The following is a 23,034-nucleotide window of genomic DNA, read 5'->3' as shown; positions in this document are numbered from 1 at the left end:
AACCTCATCCCGTATTCTAGCTAAGGAGATGTCGATCATGAATTCAAAAGCCGGAACTTCAAGTGTGGCCTAGTCTTTTAATCGTTTAGATGTATTATCATGCACGCAAATTGTAAAGAGAAACACCTAAGAAGATTTTATGCAAAAAAAATCTTGTCTTTTGTTATCAGACTTATGTAGATATCCATAGGATTGTGTGATATGATGCTGATTGATGAACCTGAAAGGAATGGGCACGCATCGACTCAGGATAAAAACGAAACGTTAGTGGCACAATTTTTCTATAAATTGCTGTTTCTTACACACTATTTGACAAGGACATCATTACAATATCATTCGTGCACATTTGGTGGTAACGTTTTTTGTTTGTTTGAATAATTAGATATATCAGTTCTATGACTGGCTTATCGAATTGAAATGATTTAAGTTCCTCGTTGTTATCAAATCAAATAATCATCACATCAATTCGAGGTATTCCTCCTCCTACGCCGTTTAATTCCTGGTTTTCTTTTGAATTTCTACTGTAAAAAAGCTGGCTCTCAGAATAGATTTGCGAGTTGTATAGAATTCTAAAAGTGGTTCAAATGGAACAAGGTAAGACTCGGCTATGTCCCAGATATTGTAGGAAATTGTTTAGAAAGAGTCGTGGCCTTTCAGTATGATGTAATGGAATTCATACACGATGAAAATATTTTCAAGGATATCATCTCGTTTATACATACACCGGTAATGCATATGGATGGTGTAGGCGATTAGTGAGAATAACGTTTCTCCTATTTAGATAATTAATTCGAATGAAATTTGTGCCTCTAGTTTGTTGTATTTGTAACCAGGAATGTTTTTATATACCTCTAGCTCAAATGCTATATATCCCCGGTGTTTTTCATTCATATCTCGAAAGCAGCTGCAGTACAGTCGCCACTTGAGCACTGTTCTTTTTTTTGTGTAAATTTCCTCTACATTATTGATCCTACCCATCGAACAGTTATGGATTGCTATGTTCCGATGTATCAGTACAATTTCCGGGTAAGTCTAGATTGGGATAATGTTGGGGTATATATAGCGTGGGCGCTTATACGTAATTTTTTCTATGCAGTTAAGGAAAGCGAATTAGTTTACCGGTATTTCAGTTTATTTATAGCTCAGAAATTTCGGGGTTGAAGGAATTGTTATATCATAATTATCCGTGTCACTTCGGAAATGGAGAAAAAATTTAATATTCAGGCCTATGTGTAGTTGCACAGATTTTTGATTTGATGTATGGATTGCCATCGGACATTTGGATTGACGCTGTCGCAGGACATCATGCGTGTAAGCGCCAGTTATGAGTTATTGTCATGCATCATGATACGCCGCGAAAAGAGAAAATATTATTGGTATCGATCTCTGACCAGACCGGTGTGTTATTTAATGGAAGGTCTGCTACATCAAATATTGCGATCCGTTCATTTTGTAGTTCAGAAACGAGTAGTCAGGTGAATAGCTGAAGTCTTAGTATGTATATTATATACAAATAAATTCAGATAGAAAACTGTAAATAAATGCCTCGCTTTAAAATAGCAAAAAAGGCTATTGAAGTGGGAACTTTGTAATGCCACTTCTTTCAATGATAATATGATAATGTTTGTATAGCTGTCTGGCAATAGTAATTGGTTCATGTTTTTCTTCTTCATCTTTCACCTGTAAATTGCCAGCATAATGTTCACATTTTCAAGGTCTCTGTTTATCTTCACATATGCTTTTGATAGGATTTTACAGAGATACAACTAAATGTATATTATTATCAACACTGGGAAGTGGGAACGTGCTTAAAGCAGTGCCGAGGTGATGTTAGTCTTCATTGCCCTGTTCCACATTTCAAAAACATTTATTTGTTGGTCTCTGATTTTTTTTTGGAATTTCATATAAGCGGCTCATATTTCGATAAAAATCTGCTCTGAATTCCACCTAGATGGTAGAGGGTGAAGGAACTGACTGAGAATAAGTCTATATGCAGCAAACATGCTCGCTAGATTATGATGATAGATCATTCTTCTCTGAGTCTTTTTTTTTAAATCTAGAAGCTGTGCATCAGTTGCAAAAAAATACCTATATATTTGTATCGAATTTGATCGAGACATAATGATATAGCTTTTTGATAAACACTTCTTGTTTTTTGAAGCGTATTCAATATTGAGTTTTGTGTTCACAGTTGTTGATCGATGAAGACATTTTTTTCATTGCCTAGGATGTATTGTTGAAGGACTTTTCTGAAGCAGTCATAGGGCTGCATCCCATCCCCCTCGAGATGGCGGATCAACGAAATGAATAACACTCTGTACTTTCATACTTTTTCAGTATGCGGTGAACCCCGAAGATCCGACTGCGAAGGTAAGAATTTCGAATGCAAGAAGGAAACATGATGGCATCATCACGTTTTAAAAACTGTCCATGATTAGGACTGGTAAATAATTTGCGCTATCCACGTACAAAAATATAAACATGAAAATTGATTTAATATTTAATACACGGCGGCCGTCATCACTATATGCAATTTGATAGTAAAAAACAACAGTTATTGGAGAATGAAGTTTTATGCGTGTAACTGGTGTATTCTTACATCATATAATATGATCTACTGGGAGGTTTTTCCCTATGCATGATCCTATTAGGTAGCGGCGTACATTGGCTTTCCGGGGCGTAGTTAGCTTGTTTTTTATGCTACCGTTGGCTGTCTCAATTACTGTGGCTTCCTCATACATCATCAAGACACGACGAGAGAACGAGGACGTACTCGTCCGTTGAAAGCTGTTATTCAACGCTGATAGATGTTTGTTTGATTAAATAAACAAATTAGAAAAGTCAATTAGCGACGACGGTACACCTAGCTGAATGGTTTTACTTCCGATGCGAAAAATGTGCAGCGTTCATCGTAAAGTCAGTGGGTAGACATAAACGCGACGCCATGACATTTCAAATATGATCCCCACACTCCGCTTTTAGAAATGATTTTTGGAATTTTCCAAAATTCCGACGCCGCCGTCAGTTATGAAATGATGATCGAGAATGAATTATACATTTTCCAAAAAAGTAGTAGTTACCGTGGCAACTGAAATTCCGGATGACTGATGATACCGGGGGTATTAAAATAACGAGACGTCGGCTAAAAGCTATGCATTTAATTTGACTTCATTTCTGATTTCGATACTTGCTGCGAACGCGGCAGTAGGGTCAACCGCATAACAGACGCTTGTCATGTTTTAGATGATTTTTGTCTCATGAGTGGTATCCTTGGTACTGCGAATCTTGTAACGCGTAGAAGCCTTGAAATCAGTTGAAACTAGTTCACGTTCACAAGGATAGGCATCAGACAAATAGTTGAAAGAGTTTCATTACACGACAAGTTTCGCACTTAGCTGTGAGGGCAATGATTCATCTTTAGATAGATACCTTCAAGTTTCTTTAATCATCCAACGTTAAATTAATTGTTTGAAGTTTCATTTTCACTATGCTGTACACTGTAGGCCGGCGGTTTATCAATACTAGCTAATCATTGACAACTACAGCGCATTATTGTAGCAGAAATTCATTATATATAAATTTGTTTGTTTCAGCCCGGAGATCCTTATGCTTTTATTGACTTCTCAACACATGGCCAAGCTGCTCAGGCGCTGTCGACGTTAAACAAAATCACAATGTTTGGAAAGGTAAGTTTTCTGGTTCGCAATTGATTCGGGCTTTTAAACCTACTGAAGTCAATGAAACTAAAGATAACTACCGCAATAGCATAAAAAGTATGTATGGATCTAGGTAACTCGTGTTTAAATGTTTGATACTTGTTTTCTATTTGTTATCCGAGTTTTTCAATGAGCGAATGCCTGTTCATATACAGCACAGATCGCGAAGAATATATGGTTATATACATGTATGAAATGTATCGATACTTGTATATTGATTGCGATGCTAGCGTTTCTTCACAATCGATGTTAAATGACTGGCTGGCGCTGACGTTGAATTTTGTTAAGGCGTTTGTATGCCAAGCACAAACCTATTTTATACCACTTTTGTGGTGACAGGCAGCGCTATCTGTGTCGTATTTGTCTCTCATGCCATCCTCCTCACGATCATGATTGGATCATCAGCGCGGTACACATTCAATTTACTCCCAATCACACATTTTGCCAGCACAGATGTTTTCCTCGTGATTAGGTTGGCAGGGAAGTAGTCATTGAGTAGATTTGTTTCATGGGTATTAACTGACATTCTGGACCTGTCATTGCGTGATGCTCATTTGCGGCATTAATTTTTTCATCGCTGACATTTGTCATTACGCAACGCATGACAGCAACGGCGGCGATGGTCGCGACCGGAATTTCAAATCAGTTCGACCTATGAATACTGATGCTACGTGAGGTAACATATCGCCAGTCGGTTGAAGATGAGATGCTTTCCAACCAATTTCGCCGCACAATTTCATTAAGTATTTGGTTCGGTAGACTGTACAGTGTCGCGAATGCATTAATTCTATTCCTAGCTAAGAACGGCAATAGCATTTCAGTTTCAACTTGAATGGTATCAAGTTACGGCATTCGATGTAATCGAATCATGGCCCGAATTGCACGAGGACCGCTTCAAACAAATGGATCGGAACGCGGCGATAGCGCCGCGAGATCCGACTGAACTGAAACGTAAACTGTTGGTCGACCTAAAATCAGGGTAAACTGATATTTTTACGCTTGAAGTCTCCGGATGAAAAAGAGAACATAGCTTCCGGCATATCTTGTTATTGGATGATGACCGATGTTGCAACAAGCAATAACATGCCGTGTACGTTCGGGTTATTTTTATCCGTGCTGTTGTCAGTGATGTCACTATGAATAATTTCTGGCTTCGGAAAATTTAATTTGGAAAAGACCTGATGTGAATACTGATTCTTCTGGTAATTACAATTCAAACGGTGCCTGTCAACGTCTATTTCGTTATCCTCTGTGTCGGTTACTTGTGTTGCTGTTGACATTCTAAAACTTGAAGGATTCTTTGCTTTAAATACTTGATTCCTCTATCAGTTGCAGAACAATCGTTGCATTTCGATATTGTTGAGAAATCTAGTCATAAGCCACGTTCACACTGTCACTTATTAGTCCATCTTGAATTGGCCTGTACCTGGAATGGACCAATTTAGAATGGTCCAAATCAATGCTGTGCGTCCGCACATATTTTTTCAATCGGTTATCATCGCTGGTCCAACTAGTTGCTGAACTGATTTTCTTTTCACTTACACCAATGGTCCATTCCAAAATATAGAAAGAACCTGGGTCAGTCTTTTGGACGGTTTGAATTGTTATGTGCCAAAAAAATGGAACGAAGTCAGGATGATGTGTGAACATGGGTATAGTGTACAAAATAGTTTGAGCCCCACGATGTGTATAAGGAATCTAACTATGACAAAATCGCTTTTTTTCATATTTCACCTTTTTGGCTTCGGAATTAATCCAACCATGATCTAAGCTACGGATCAGTTGCCATGACGATGATTATGAACTTCGTGTTCAGTTCCATCCAATTGTTGGCTTGTGGATCGAACACTTTGAGCACCATGTAATCAGTCGGACTGTTTAGAGTCTTGTGCCTTTTATGATCTGTCAGCATTCCATGGAGGCAGTTAACAGAATTATCGTCAGCTTTTGAGTGTGGAGTTGCATACTAATGCTGCTATTACTTCGTTGCTCTTGACAATATCTTTTCCTCGGTAGCTTAATAGCGACACTGCTCCTGACAATTGATTTAGGATGTCTGTTGACGGTTATCGCCTTGCTCTTTTCAAAAGATTGAATTCTCTTACGAAAGGAAATGAACTATTACTTCGGGGCGGTGAAAAAGCAACGTTCGGTTTGATTGAAAATCAGTTCATCGGTGATTTCTATATACAGCGAGGGAGATTTGAAACGCTCGCCTCAACGATTTAATCTTCAATCCTTTTTCGCAAATCTTCATCGAAGACTGATGAATCACTGGAAGTTCGAGAATGAATATTCTTGTCTTTATGGTTAGAGTCCTACGAATCTGTTATTGATGTTCGTTGAATATGGAGTTCGATTTCTAGATTGGAGCCGCGATCGCAGGATTTTTGTTTCGAGCCAAATTTGGCCCAGAACAACTGTTCACACGGGTGCCAATTTGGTCCGACCCAAAACGTCAGGCTAGGCCTAAACCGGGTCTAATTGAGTGGTTTACGTGTGATGCTTTCTCTAATTAGGCATGGGCCAAATTTGACTTATACCTAATCCATGCCAATTCAGCTAGCCCAAATCATCTATGTGTGATTGGGCTTAGGTTTGATAAATAAACATTGCCTTCCTTGAAACTCATCTGATGGACGATGCCGACTTTTTCCCCCAAACTGTTTCAGTCATTGTAGATTTTTGATTGAGATTGTAGAGCGCAATGCGACAAGATTCATTCCATAATGAATATAGCTACTCTCTCTCAGTGGCTTCATGGCGATACGGAAGATGGTGTGTATAAATGAATTGAAATGCCAATCCTTGTATTGCTTTCATCAGCATCTATTAAAAACGTCAGTTGTTCCATATGGTCGCGCATTTAATGAAAAGGCTTTACATTAAATGTGGACTGAAATTAAAACGCATGCACAGTTGATGAATGCGCGGGGAGCGTTCTTTTTTCATATCGAGCTTCGTTTGTACGTTCCCCGGCTGTGTTTCAGTACATCATGCGCACGGTCTATTAACATGTCATCAGCGGTCGAATCAGTCGTCGAACGCGCCACGGCCGCGTCAGAATTATTTTCGTCATTATTTCGAAAAGGCTCGTCTAATAAAATGCGAAATCTTTGTCGGATAAGATTAGCAGACGAATAAGCTCGTTGAAGGCAATATCCTTCATACTCGACGTCAAAATCGGTCGTCGTTGTCAATCAAAGCGAGCTCTCTAACGCTGCTGTCTGATACGGCAATCAATAGCTCCATCTTAAGACCATTCATTACGCAATCAATTGAAACCATTTCGATCACCCTCCATTTTATGATGCGGAGCTTGTGTACGTTTGAAAATTCGAATCTGTTTTTCGGCTCCCATCTTCTTTTTTTTTGGTTGTCATTTTTCGAGATGTTATGCGCGGCGTGCGCAGTGATCGATTGCAGTTCGACGAGATCGATTTAATGCGCGTTTCTGAAATTAAGTGCAAACATTGCGCGGTGATTGGAACTTGAGTTTAGTCGCACACACGAGCGCTAAAAGTACAGTTTTGTTCTCGACGATTATTTCGATCCGATAGCGTGGAAGATCGTTCGCGTCATTATTTTAAACGCCGTCATAATTCACTTTTCGCGTTATCAACAGTGGTATTTTTTTCGCCCCTTTTCAAGGCACTCCGACGTGCGGATCAATGGTGGGTATCCATGCGCAGTACAAAATTACTGACACCGGCACTTTGCCATCATTTCTGTAAAAATCAATCTCCCATTTAATCATTTCACTGTCATGTGTAATGCTGATAATTGATTGATTGACTCTAATGAAGTTGGTCGGTGCTGAACATGTCGTCCCGCGTTTTTGCTGTATGACAGTTTCCGAGATGATGTCATCGTGCAGGAAATGCGTCTCCCGTACCCTCGGAATTAGTTAGCCTCGTGATTGCTTCAGTTTATCGCCAATTTGCCGTCCACGTTGTAAGGTCAGATTTCAGTTAACCGATCTGTACAATGTAGATGAGCTTCGTCAGAGCGTGCGGGAGTCCTTCCTCATTGGTATAATAAATATGCCGCAGATATCGAAGTCTGTCAATATTTTTAAATCGGTCTTTCGATCGGGGCAATTTTGAAAGCATTCTAATTCGTAATTCACTTTTTATTTCAGATAACTCTTAGTAAGACTTAAATGCCAAATCCCCATCCCCTCCGTTTCGGGTTTGACGGCTGTAGAAGATACTCCTTTATTCACCTTACCAGCACTGATTTCAATAAACCTGATATGAATTTCGAAAATACGACTCGATCGAATAATGGAAAAGTGACATTTTCTTTTTAGCGGTGTTTGTTATTTCGATGTTTGGCCTTTGTATTTGATAATTCACTTGGCTAGTGAGGCAAGCATTTTATAGATTGGTTAGATTGGCAGTCCGTGACCACACACTCCACTAACGGCATTACTACGTGTATTGCGCCTAAATCTTCGGCAGAAATGCCATCGCACATTTAACAGATCACACTGCCTGCTCAGCGACATTATCGAGATTGTTTTGTCTGTTATTGCAGACGATTTCCTGCAATCAATTGCATTTTACTGTAACATTGGCCGCAGCGTATCCCCAAAAGGCATTCAGCTATATTAGATTTTTTGGAGCTTCCCAAATGACCTCTGATGAAGCGCATTCACATATCACTAATTTTCTGTATCCTTCGACAGTGTCCATTTCTTAAGTAAGCTTATCTATAATATAAACTCCATACTACCTCATTTGGTACGTTCCAAGTTTTATTCTGTTCCATATTTAAAATGGACCACGCATTCACATCAGCGAAAAGCCTAGTACGGACCAATTTAGTCCAACCAAAGAGGCCCTTCTGGATTTTAGAAAAGACCATTTCCCTGTGTGTGATTAGGAATTTTCTTTAATTGCCTGTCAACCACTGTGTTGCATGTTGTGAAACCAGTGATAACAACTGGTTTAAAAACACGTGTGATTGCACAGCCTTGATTCGGTCCATTCTAAATTGGTCCATTTAGGGAATAGGCCAAATATGAATGGACTTATTAGTGATAGTATTCGCGGGGCTAATGTGCGCATGACAGAATAGTTTGATATTCTTAAAATTCATTTTCAGCAATGAAGTATCTTCCATTCTGTTTATCCATACCGCATTGAGGGGGGGGGGGGTTTAGCCTGAAAGCATATTTAGGTGTGGCAACAAACTACACATAATACAGCTTATTTTGGCGATGAGCCGTAGGCAAAGGCAGATGCTGTGGACCGCAATGAATTAGTAGATGACGTCTGATATAGCAACAGGCATTGCAAGTAATCTAGATATGGAAATATTTCATACACAGATAATTTTACAAGAGATGAATTATTGAAAGTGCATTTTGCTGTTAGTGCAATCAGATTGCTTATATATGACAAATTGAGTACGCGTAATTGAACAATAACTTCATTTGCCTTTGTCTGTCGCATCGTCTATACTCAAATGTTATCCGTCCAATTTGGATATGTCGATTTTCCTATTCACAAAGCGTTTTCCTACTTAAGGGCAGAAAACAAGACAAATGCTGATAATAGAAACCGCAAATGCATTTGTACCAACAACGCACCATTTGTTTCAGCCAAACATTATATAGAACCTCTTCGCAATGATTTTTAGCGCTGCTTTTGGATGCTGTCATGTAACCAATCGAAAATGGTTCAGACTGCGGGGCATCATTAGTTTCTATTATGATCAACATCAATTCATCTTTGATACTGTCCATCCGTGGTGATGTCGCTGCTGAGGATTTTTTTCCCAAAACTATGAAATGGAAAGTAACAGTGCTCTGAGCAATTCTGATAGATAGAAATGCCAGCTAAGCATAGATAACAATGCTGTAATCCAAAAGCCTAGTGACCAGTTACACCGGTGCACATTAGCCGATTGATTTGTTTAGTGTTTTAGCATTAGCTTGATTTCATTTGCCAATTACCCGGGTTTCGTATAGAATATCAATGATTTGTATGGCTACGTCAATGATGTGGTTGTTTGTAATCCCCTTTACAAAATTATACGGAATACCGACAATCTTCATTACTTCTTGAAGCACAATTTTAGGGAAATTGGGGAGCTAGACGTTCACAAATTGATAAAGGGTACACGTTTCTTCGATAAAGTATCCGTATTCGTCTGAGATCATTACCATTATCTATGAGCGCGATCTGAATGGACTTTTTAAAAGCGAAGTTGATTTAGATGAAGTTTTCGTCAGCTCATGAGGTTGGTATTGACAAGATTTACTAATGTTGAAACGATGTCGAATCTTGCCCTGTTTTTCAGACTAAAGCGAACCTTCATCAAATTTGACTTTTTAATGGACATATTGTTGACGCAACGTTCTCCTGTCATGAGGCGAATACATTGAATTTTTAATGTTCCTCTCACTGTTTATCGAATGTAAATGCCTTGTAAGCCTGGCACGCTATTAAACCGTCGTGACTGACACAGTCGAGCTTCTCTTGAACCCCCCGTGGGGAAAATAATGCGCAATAAATGGGATTATTAAGAGCTGTTGATGGTTGATTCATGCATATTCTTACAAATCAGCGACAGGCAGAGTATCTGCGTGTGCGACTTGACAAATACTTACGTTTTGTCATCTTCGACGAGATACAGTTACGAAGTGATTGAGCTTCCCCTCCCTTTCAGCGACATTGATTGGGTTCTTCCAGACCACGGCTACATGCCTGTACTGATTGTCACCAGTACACTGCAGGTGGAGTGGCATCACACTGATTATTGCTTACTACTACTAGATAGTGCGAACTGCACATTGGCTCTTCATTCAAATCAAAAATTTCTATCGGAGTAAAACTGGATATGCGACAGGACACGGTAGGTCATTTCATATCCGTCGAACGTCATTATTCGTAATCTCTAGGGCCTCGGGAAATTTATTATTTCCAATTTCCTGAGATATTGTTTTCGTGTGTTTCATGCTCTTAAATCTTCGGAGAATTAATGGAAATTTTGATCATTGTATATTTTCACTAGGTATGCGTTCGGTTTTTATGCGTCTTTTGAGAATTGAACTGTATACTCGAATCAACTTACTGGGTGTAAATTTGATTGATGTGGCCTTTTTTGTTATTCAATTCACCATCTCCGCGCTCGGTCTAAAAAAAAACCTGAATCATCTATTCACTAAAACAGGAAGGGTTGATTACGTTTTTATTTCTGAATTAATTCATTATGTTTCTGGCGAGAGATTTTTTGAAATGGCCATTGCTGGCGCTGACTGATTCATTGATTTTCGCTGTTTGTTTGAGGATATTCTTTTATCGAGTCACCGTTCGGCGGTGTGTGTAGACGGAACGGGTAGTGTTACCACGCGATATCCGCGCGGTGCATATTGAAAAAAACTCTCTTCCCATCTCTGTAAAACCGTTGAATAATCCATAACCCGTTGAAAAGATGCCTGAGTGTTATCGAATTGCACTAAGTGAAGCACCCCTGAATAATTCGTCTGCGCCATCATGCCGTCTGCCCCGCTGGTAAAATCTTCGGAGAATTCTGTCGTATTGATCTTTCGCTATTCGCTTGTTTTTCGTTCACTTCGAACAATGGCGAAGGTTTAGGTTTCTAATCCGCGATATCCGAATCAGTTGCGATGAAATATTTCGCTCAGCGATGTCTGACGGAATCCTTTCAATTCAAATTCGTCAGCGTTTCCATGAATGTATGCGAGGATGAGTTTTTTTTACGCGAGTTGTTGTACGGTGTACATTGCTTACCGATTTCGCCGACCAGGAAATCCTGTAGATCATGGTATTATAGCGAGCTTGATGCAATTCAGGAAGGACTAATTAGTTTCTTAAGCAATGTGTTCAGATTAAGATGTTGTCGTTGACTAATGAATTTTATCAAATGTCCAATAATCTATTGATTGATCTGAAGACGGTTACAGGGAATATCGGGTCGAATCTTTTACATGTAACTAATAGGAGTTGGGTTGAATCGGGAGCGTGATGGTATGAATAATTGCCACTTTGAATAAGAAGTATCGTAGGCCTAGCTTCCATGGGGGTTGTATTGGTGCCCATCGCACCCCCTGGCCGCAGCCTGTCTTATCTGCTATAAACGCCATTGAAATGGTCTTATGAACATGATAATGTTCTGCAGCATTAGAACGCAGACTTAGTAGTTATATAATCCACCTCGGCTTGTATTGAATCAGCGTGTCACTTCAATGGGCTAGACAATTTTAAGTCTGTCTGGCTGTATATCGATTGTATCTGCTCCTTGGGGGAATTTCATGAACATGCAAATGGACATGGACTTGAAATGATACTACCAGGTCATTTAATGAGTTGATGATCATACGCTGATTACTGGATACCTCAGATAATTGTTGGAAAATCTTCCGCGAGTTCATTAAGTTCGTTTTATTGAAATTAGTGCATTTCAATATTGTCTTCCTTTGCATGTCGAAGATTTATTGAAATTTCCGGCTGGGTTCTTATTATTTTTAAGGAAGATAACGTCAGATCCGATCGATAATTGATCCCAGTTCACTTATGCAATAGATGTTGATGATGTTGATTCACTTAAGACAGAATCGAAGGGCTTACTTCTTAAAGGAGAAGCACAGTTGGAAAGCCTTACCCATTAAATCAGATTATTTGGAATGGGTGGCATCGTAGATTCATAGCCGAGCTCGCGTTTTCAGTGCTTTCTTATCTGGAAGCTAACACTCAATGCATGCAAGCATATTTATGGAAATTTCATGGAAATAAATCTGATTTTCTCGAATCTGCAATTCTCGCCACTTGGGTGATTCCCCTCAGAGGGCTGTGACAACGCAAGCAAGATTCAATATATTCAGTATAATCTCGAATCGGATGCGAATTGACATCGGAATCTATTATTTTCTGCTTCATAACGCTGTTAGCCGCATTCATTTTTTTTTTCAAACTCCATAATCTCGCGGCGGTTTTATTTCTGTCGAATAGTAAAACTATTACCCCAATCACGAATCTGATGTCCACCGAGAATATAGCATATTTTTACGACTGTCAGGTCGTACAATATGCGAAATGATTCTCTTGCTTACACCCCGGATTTATTGTTAATCCATCACTAGTTGAACATGCCAATTTCTACTAAATGATTGAGAAATGAGCAGTGCCTGTGCATTACACTGCCTCAACTAGGCTTATACAGTCGATGTGTACGAAAAGGCCAATTGATTTATGATGGGAGTCAGAAGACTTGTCCATTTTTAATGGTTAACTGTAGGGCATATTTTGTCTCAGAGCTTTTCGATGTCAGATCATCATTTGTAGTTGCGACATACCCACGCATGGATTTATAAAGATATTTTTCAATTTCTGTTTATGTCGGTTATAAAGTTCGGATTTCGTGGGCCTGGTTGCAGCATGTAGTCGAGTCTAACCAGTAAGTTTTAGGTTGGTGACGGTATGAATTTGATTTGTAGCTGGTTCCAGGTTTATGTTTGATACATTTCCGCTGTGGAACTAGGGGCTAGGGATTTCAAACTTGATGAAAATCGCTGAACTGAACATGTTCGTATGACTAGTTCCTTTTTCCAGACACATCACTGATCATCGTGTATGTTCTGAATTTCATCACGCATAAAGCAATTGCCTACTCTCTCCCTCTCTCTCTCTCTCTCCCTCGCTCTCTCCCTTCATCGACATTGGCATCAGTGGTGTACCAAATTGAAAAACGGCCGAGTGATTTATAAACGCTGCTGTCAGCAAAGGAGCTAGTTTCCTTGTTCAAGCAGCCATCACATGACCATTGAGCTGCCCACACGCTGGGACAATCTGCCGCTTCACTTGATTCCCAGTTGGCTCGATCGATCTGCCCTTAATCCTTGTCATTGCGAACAGGATAACCTCACCATATAATCACGATTGCTGCAGAAAGATGACACAAGACTTTTGCCCGCAGGACTCTGATATTGCGATAACTTCGCCGTGCCCTTCATCTATATTATATCTATACGAGTATACCATGTATGTTGTATGCTCTCAATAACAATACCGTTTCTCCTCCCAATTTCTTTGATTAAGATCTATGAGCAGGAAAAGGGAAAAGGATGCCCAACTTTTTCATCAATCGTGCTGGTTTTGAATGCTGTGTAGCCAATGGTTCGAAATCATCGGATTATATTCATAAGCAGACAAACAAGTGTTGCAAATATAACAAGTAATCATTCTCCATGTTTTATCATGTCGTTTAGAAAGAAACTTTGTTCTTGCTAACCGCACTGATGTAACTGCTCAAAGGGAATTCCCTCGATGACGAAGAGCTAAAGAGAACTCCCTAATATTTTAGAATGATTATGATGCTGATGCTGATGCTGATGTTGATGTAGTTGCTGTCATATAACCTGAACACACCCAGTAAATGTGCATATTTTTGCAAAAGTATTTGAAGTATGCCTGGATCAAATTCTCTGTAGATATTTTTGATGCGATCTGTCGGTCGATTTCTCAAGCTTCCGGGCATTGAACAACGATTGTTGGTTGTTCGTTTTTTCCCCCTCTTTTCAAGTACCGAAAACTGTCGGTATCTTTCGGCTAAGATTTCTTTTCATCAGTGGATTGCGTGAGCCGTTTAAAAAAAATCCCATTGACTGAGTGATCGTGATCGCGTTGTAACCGGAGGTGATGTTGACAATGGTGTGTTTCATTCAGAGGAAGTATACGATTGCAAAATTGTTCGAAATTAATGATTCGTAACTGTATGGAAGTTTTTTTTCCGCTCCTGCTATCTCTTCACTCATTTCATGATTTTTATGTCAGTGTAATTGACTGATACAAACTCCTCGCAGTGATAAGGACCGAGAACGCATTTCAAAGAAAGGATTAGATTTTCCCTCAGATCTTCTGTCAGCGTCTTGCGTGCAACTTGAGAATACCGACAAACTTGGCTTGATTATGTCAGTGACTGTATCATATCCAGTCGTAATGTTGAAACCTCTCGTATATCTCCTTGAGTTAATCCGCTTTTTGTCGAATATATTCCCCTGGGCAGCCGCATTATTACCTTTTAAAGAATATTATTAAAACTTTGTTTAAAACATGACAACAGCTACTCCAACAACTACTTGACAACTTCCATCTCTGGTCATTGTGTGGCATTTTTATCGCTTTTTTATGGTTCATTAGTTATAAGCGATCGATAGTGGTGACCTCGACTGACACTTGACCGTCGGAAATTTCCGGTTTTCGTTTCGCGAAGCCAGTCCGCGATCGCCGATATGTTTATAGAATCACGCGGGCTTCGAATCGTTGGCCAGTTGGTTACTGTTGGTTACCTTCGGTCAACTAATCTCTTCCTGTGTCCCGCATTTATCTTCATTGTCATCCATCACTCAATAAACGAGTAATGGTCAGGCTGTGATCGTTGTCGATACAGTGTCGCACACGCCGCAGTCCGCCGTCGAGTTATAGATTGCTTACGATCTACAGCTTTCGTGTTTAGTCGCAGTAATTTTCTTAACCGAGTGCCTGAGTGACCACGTATTGTGCACTTTTTTAAAACGATCCGGTGATTCGTCGGTGTCGTGGTTACGTTTTGCCGTTACGTTTTGCGGTTACGTTTTGCGGTTACATTCGGCGCTTGAGGTATATGTCGAGTTTTCCATGGTTAATGATGAATAGAAAATAATAGTACAAAGGAAATATAACTTAAAAATGATAATACTGATGATGAAATTAATAATAATAATGATAATATTTTTATGATATAGCGTCGTGCTAATTGAATCTAATCGCGGTGCGTTACAAAGCTTTTATAAACATAGGAATCATTAAGATACAATGAATTAAACATTTCTTTGAGTGATGAAATTTAATTGTTATTTATAATCGAGGAAATTCTCAAGTTTTCTTTGGTGTAAATCGACTCCAGACTAGGTTTAAAAAACAAAAAAATACCTAGAAAAAATTTCTTTGAGTAATGGAATTTAATCGTAATTTATAATCGTAATTGCACCAAATAACGCCCGGCTTGCGTCTCAGGTCGGTGTTCGAAGCTTTGTTCGATAAGGTTTCATATTCGCGTCGTAATTTCCTCGGCAAAAATAAAAATCGATTTTCTTCCGTGATTGATGAGCGAAGTTCACCATGGAAAATATTTTCTAATTCTGTGATTTCATCATTGCCATAAACTGAATGTTGACGGTTTAGACAAAGCTTATATCGAGCAGCAGCACTGATATTCCCTAATCCTTGCGGACAACACAAAGCTTCGCCTCCTTGCAATTAATTTGCTGAAATGTAAGAAATGATTTATTTCGAAAATACCGACGTTTTTTTTTTCTTCTTCGTCTTTTTCGGTACGAATTACGTCATTCCAATGGAATTTCTATTGGCAGGTGCGAAAGCGTTCTTTATTCGATTTGACGACAATGTTGAATATTGAATATTTCCTGCGCGCATGTTGCCCTCAATTTCATCAATTGTAACTGCATTTTTGCAACGTCGGTTTGGCGGAAATTTTTTCACGTTGTCATAGTAACGAATATTAGATAAGTATGATGTGTCTGCTAGTTTTATGATGTCGAATTTGGGCGATCTGGTGGAAAATCTGATCTTAGATGTGAAAGTATTTCGCGCGCCCGCACGGCCATTTCGCCGTCGCGATGCGAGTTTATTGGTCGAACTTGTCGGTTGAACGAATCAATCGACGTGAAATTTCATATCGATAATTGATAAATTTGATGCAGACTCTCTGATGACATCGGGGCCACTCAAATATTTACCATTCGACTGTGATATTTAACGATGCGCGCGTTGATCGAGTCTATGTACGCCGGATTGGCGCAAGGCAAAGTGCATGAACTTTGTCTTTCGATTAGTTCAATCTTCAACTACTTCTATGTCATGAAAATCATAATTCCTAACGTATTTGATATATATTGGTATTAAATGTAAATAGTTTAATCTTCATTTTCGACAACTCAATTTTTCATCCAGTATAGTTAGCTAGCTAAATTCTCCAAATTTGGTGTGCCATTATCTAAATATTTTTAGCCATGTTTTTCAGCGTAATTTAAGCAATAAAAAAATCTGTATTTCTGTGTTTTTTTCACCTATTGATTTTTGCATTAGCTATTCAGATAACAGTAGTTTCTGAGACGCCGTTGTCAGATGTTTTCAATATTTATTCATGGCAGAACTAGTGTTATTTGTTTCAAGTATGTAGCCTTGAATGTCGTTGATGTTTTATTTTCCTGAAAATCATCTACTCTTAACTCTGAGTGGAACCGAAGGAGACCAGAAACATAAGCAATTTAAGGCGATGACTGTATTGCATGTCAGTTCGGATGATTACTTCGTAGCTTTGCCGCCCTTCTTGAGAGAATTGATTTCTTTCTGCTTTGATATAGTGTCAATACACTGTCATCGGCGCCGTTTTCTAGTTCACAAAACCTGACGAAAGTTGAGAGGATATATATATATATATATATATATATATATATATATATATATATATATATATATATATATATATACACACATATATATACTCACACGTATGTACGTATTGGGTTTCTTAATAATACACCGTGAAATAAATAAAGATTTATTACATGTGCAAAACGTGTTTGTTATCAATACATTCATCTGCTGAAGTTTCACCATTGTTTTATAGCGTATAAAAATATTGACATTGCTGATCTGTATGTAGTGTTGTTTTGTGCCACGGGTAATACTACATCGATCAGTTTAGCTATGCTCATGGCTGGTAATGTTACATTTTTTTGCTAGTAAATATGCCGCCCAAGGAATCAACCTCAACACCTTGAATCATGAGATGTCATATGATCGATTAAACAAATGTATATGTATGTACGATGACTATCAAAAAGATGTTTAGTTTATATCATTTCAGTAATTATCCCCTGCGGCTTATTCTCGGAACATCTGCGAGCGAATACGAAGTTGAAAACGGTTCGCAGATTGCTCATTTCGTTGATAGGGACTGAGGAAATTTAAAATTTCCGATGTGTTGACCTGTCTCGTTTCTTCATATCGTCTGTATCCCCAGTGTTCTATGCATGATGATTGATGAACCGAGCTTAACATATTTTTCCATTCTCCCGAGGTGAAATAAGCTTTCGAGTGTGACAGACAAACTTCTGACTAGGTATCCGCGGGGAGAGCTGCGATCTATGATCATTGTAGCAGTTCTTGATGGAATTGAAACATATCGTACACAATGCAAAGCCGCCTAAGACAGTGACTTGAAGTCTAAGCTCTTTTGTCTCAAAGGTTGTCTTATCCACTGTATTTTTTACTGATGTTGGATTACTCCTTTTTCACCTTGTTTTTTTGATTATGCATCATTTTCTGAAACCTTTAGTTTTGTTTAAGAAAGAAAATCATATATTTCTCCAGTCTGTACGTACAGACAGGTTATGTTTATGCGGTATCAATTCAGGATATCTTGTTTCATCTTCTGTGGAAACAGAATGTTCCCTGAATTTCAGACGTTCATCCTCGGAACGACGATGAGATTCACCACCTGCACTGTCTGCTGTTTCCACAACATTCTGTCATGCATCATTAATGCATTCTGCGATATCTGTCATCGATATCTGTGACCTGATATCGCTGGTTTCATTTTCGCTCAGTCCTGTTATCCGTGAATAGGTATCTAGCAATCCCTAGTACAGTTTTTATTTTCGGTTTTGTTGCAAATCGAACCTCGAAACAGTCATTTCCCCCCCCAGAGATATCCACTTCCTTTTTCTGGGCCATTGCTCAGGAGGCTTTGTGTTCAATGCCCCGTTCATTTTCCTTTCATAGTTGCAAAATACAACTTGTCTCGAGCTAAGAACAGGAAATTATAGTCTGAACGGTAACTGGTAGCTGTTAACTTAATTTTCGTTTGATGTTCAATTCTGAGTGTGTCGAAGCTGTCTGTTTATGATTTCTGAAAGTCTCGCTGTTGCCGGTATTGTCACTGAGCAATTATTGCCCGCATCGTTTATATTTGTATTGGGTGCTGCGCCGACGTTCGTCTGTCAGTTTAGTCGATTCTATCAATTGTCTCACGTCGTCTATCTGCGATTGATCATATCGATCTAATACACGCGCGGGGTCCACCAATATCTTCATAACTACCATCCCCTGTGGAGATTACAAGTGGACTGATGAAATTTGTGGCCTCAAAACTCCCAATTTCAACCCGCGACAAGTGAGAAATTATTTTCGTTGGTACGACAAAAATATGTAAACTGGTGTTGATAATCGCTTGGGTCAATTCTATTCTCGGAAGTGGGCACGGATTTTATTGATAATGACAGTGCTTCAACATTGACTACGATATCTAAAAACTCAAATGCTCTCAAAGTTTTAGTTCTTTCCCCCGACTGCCGTGTTGGATCCCACATTTCAATATTATAATCTCAGTGACATTTCATCTATTGACATAGGGAAGAGAAAACTTTTTCAATGAATCAAAATTTCCTCTGTGTTTTGGCTTACTGCCTCTATCTGACTTATACACAGAAGACGTTGCTTAAAACATTGTATTTCGCGAGTGCCTGACAAACATTCAAAACGTTTCTCATTTCAAAGCCTTTTTTTCTGTCTGCAAGATAATCGCAATTCGCTTCCTTATTGCACAGCTCATTTCGCCGTACCTCAAGGGACATTTTAATCCATTTGGTTTTCACATTGCCGACTTAAAATATGAGAGCGATTCATATGTTTTTCAGTCGTTTCTTCTAATCTGGATGAAACTTGAAAGCCGTACATCGTCGTTGAGTGATTTGTAATGTGAGTCTATATACTGTCAGTCAGTCACCAGACAGGTAATCGGGTATGAAAGTAATGAATATTGATATAATGAAAAAACAACTAATTCGCCCGAGTTGTCCTATCAATATGTCTGCCGAACGTGTATGTGGAGTATTAGTTCATGGTTAATGATTTATCTATAAATATAATTAGTGAATGTTTCGTTGATTTGGTACGAGTGGAAACAGCAGTTATTTCTGCATCAGTATTCGGTGTCACATTCGTGTATATACGTCACATGTAAACGTTAGGTTGTTACTTCCAATTATAGCTATACAAGTTGGCGAGTTTGCAGTGACGACAAGTCGATCGTCAACAGAAAGCCATTCCCAAGTTTGTTTCGTTCCTCAGATCCTTCTTGCATAGGATACTGGGCTACTGGTTGAATGGCGTCAAAGATTAGATTTTTGTATTCATATTGGACTGGTTCTAGATACAAATCATTGCAATGGACCAGAGGACATTTTTTTTCTGTTATAAATCCTCATTTCGTTTGAAAATTCTGACTGCGATGATTGCTTTGAAACAAACCCTAATTTCAACTGCTTTGTTTTGTCGCGAGTATCTATCTTGTGATCTGTAGCGTACATGTCTCCAATTCTAAGTTGACCCAATAACAGACCTGACTACTGTTACCATATGAGAGTAGTTACAACTCTTTTAAAGGCTTGATTACTTACAGAACTATCAAAATACTATGAAAATCAGAATGCCTTCGTGTTGATTTTCAATCAAATTACTATTTTCATTTTCAAATTGCTGTAAATTGGGCTGAAAACTACTACAAAGCGAAACCCCGAGGAAGTAGGGTCTGGAATAAAGTGTACCACAGATTGGTATCTAAGTCAGACGTAGTGACATTTTTGTCAAGCCAACCTGCGTCACGTCATGGCTAGGTTATCACCATGAAACGATTGCTAAAGTCTCATTAGTTTCACTGTCAGCCCTAGTTTTATCATACCACTGGGAGTGGTTGCGAGTAATGGCGTGTGTGCTAACAGATGTGGTCAGGTTTATAATGATGGTCCCTACGGCTAATAATGACTCCAAGAAACCTTTACTCAGCCATTCATCATTTTAATGCCGAATTTTCCGTATCCCAAGATGTGAATATTTCAAAATACCTGCGTTCTACTAAAACTACAGCTTTCAGCGTATAGGCGTGTGTGATTGCCATGTCTGGTAGTTAAATCAGTGATGTTTTGCATTTGTCGTCGTTTATTGCTATTTCGAAATCTGAATGAAGTACAGCTACGTGTATGAATGTATATACCAATTACATCGATGCTGCACTTGCAAAAGCTTGTACTGATTTCGTATAATGAGATTAAAGACAAGCTGCGATATTTGAACATTTGATTAAACACACCGCTGAAGTCATTAACGATTTTGCCACCAAGAAACAGAAGCCGGCACGTCATTTATATTGTAGTCATGCAGTCGTAGTTGATGTGTCTCTTCGCGGAGGTTTCGCGTAAGCATTTACGCCTTTCGACGTCGAGTCTGGTTTGCGTTGCAGAAAAATTGTCGACTAAAGGCATCTTGGCGGAGATAAAATCGATGACGACAGTTTCCCTGATGGGGAAGCAACATCTGCAACTTGTGCTGACATTATTCATTTGCAAGCTTTTATACCAAGTGCAAGATGTTTTCCCATTAGGCATGACAAGTTCAGTGTTTAAAGAATTTTATTACAAATTCAAAAGGAAGAGTGACTTTGCGCATTCTTCCTGAGGCCACGTAGTGAGTGACTAATAACTTGGTTAAGCTAACATCGTCTTAGGGTAGTTGAACTGCTTTGACATGAGAAAAATTTACATGCGATTACTTGCATCAAAAATTATCGGTATTCCCACAACAAGCCCCCCTCCCGCATTGGATGAAGCTTTCATCTTCGAATCGTGCATCATTTTTCATTCAATTTTGAGATGTTGTGTTGCGCTTATGATGTAAATATTCGCGTTGCAGCGGTTTGGTCATGTTTGACCTTTTCGGATTTGCTCAATTTTGCCACAACGGTATCCCGATGTACTGGAATCGGCAATTTGTTGCCCTAGAGTATTGCAAAAACTGTGGCTGTACGAAAATTAGAGAGTGGTTGTTGGTTAGAGTGACACATTTGCATGATTGGAAGTGTGCATCGAATTTGACTTGACATCAACCCCGGGCTCTTGAAGAAGAATATGAATGATAGGTGGGCCGTTGAATCAGTTACGTCAACAACGAATCAGGTATATTTATATTGTAAGCTCGCCAACTCTATGAGACCTGACTGAATATATGTATATATGGTTATTGATTGCATATCTAGAATTCTAGAATCATCTGAATCAAATGAAAGCCTAGTGACTACTGTTGATCTGTGAAGGTAAATTGATGAAGTCAAAGGTCCGTTCTGCTATATCCAGAATATAGTAATTAATAACTACTAATCTACTATTGATAGACAGAGTCGCCCCCATAGACGAAGATACTCATTTCATAATGTCTGCACGTTACAAGTTTGTTGAAATTGGTCATCAAAAATAGGAACCACTCGTTCATGATGTTTCATCGATATCTGACTGATCTCGAACCCATAGGAATTTCAATCCATAAACCGATAAGCAGGAAACGCTTTACATGAAATATAGATTTTACTGAAATATACGGCTGAATCGAAAGTCTGAAATTGTATTCAAACCAGTTCATACGCCACAGTTATTGAGAAAATGCATTACGTAAATGTCTCCGTAGCTCGTCTTACATTTTCAGTATTTCATAATAGGAGGGAGCTATTTGAGTGATGAAACTACGATTCCTGTGAAGCAAAATGTGATATCTTCGGTTTCAGATTTCATATCGAAAGAGAAGATGAGAGAAACAGTTGATTAACTCGCGCGTTTGTGTGTGTGTGCAGCAATTTCAACGCGATTGTAATTTCGAGTGAAGAAAATATGCAGTGATGAAATTAACATACGTGACTAAATGGCGCTGTTTATTTGCATGCCTTTGACTGGCTCAATGGTGGCAGCAGCTTCAAATTGATTGGCTTGCTTTAAATTTTAGTCGTTCCAGAAATGTTTAAAAACTTGTAGATTGCACGTTCAGTTTTGGATTTTCTTTCTCTATATTTGAATGCTGTCTTTCGAATGATTGTCTTTTGTAGTCAGTGGTAAACATCCGCCGAGTGAAAACTCCATGGATAAATATTTTGCCAAGATTTTCAAAATATATGTCCACCTTTTCATATTGGCTGACGTCTATTACACCTGTCAGCAGATGAATTGTCTAGCTAATGTAAATGAATATTAATAGGCTGCGCTTGATAACCTGCTGTATCACCCCAAAGATATTCATAATTACATTATACCGTGGAGAGCCATCAGCTTCAAGGAGCAGGTAATTTTTTACGACAGACAGAAAACGTCGCACGTTCCATAGCGATGCCGATCCATGAATACAACCGGAAATACTCACTGATGACTGCGAGTAACCCTACCTATAAATAAGCCTGCGCTGCTTCC

At 38.9% G+C, this 23,034-nt stretch overlaps 1 protein-coding gene across 1 annotated transcript in view; it reads left to right on the top strand.

Annotated features, from left to right (window-relative positions):
- Nucleotides 1-23,034, top strand: part of LOC141899339 (nucleolysin TIAR-like) — a 105,275-nt gene that overhangs the window by 3,873 nt on the left and 78,368 nt on the right. Inside the window, exons 3-4 of the mRNA XM_074785589.1 lie at nucleotides 2,338-2,370; nucleotides 3,594-3,686. Of these exons, the coding sequence (XP_074641690.1) occupies nucleotides 2,338-2,370; nucleotides 3,594-3,686 (126 nt within the window). The remainder of the gene's footprint in view (nucleotides 1-2,337; nucleotides 2,371-3,593; nucleotides 3,687-23,034) is intronic.

This window comes from Tubulanus polymorphus, chromosome 2 (assembly GCF_964204645.1).
Source record: "Tubulanus polymorphus chromosome 2, tnTubPoly1.2, whole genome shotgun sequence".
Taxonomy (NCBI): Eukaryota; Metazoa; Nemertea; class Palaeonemertea; order Tubulaniformes; family Tubulanidae; genus Tubulanus; species Tubulanus polymorphus.
The sequence above is the reverse complement of the archived record's forward strand: the minus strand, read 5'-3'. Positions and strand labels throughout refer to the sequence as shown.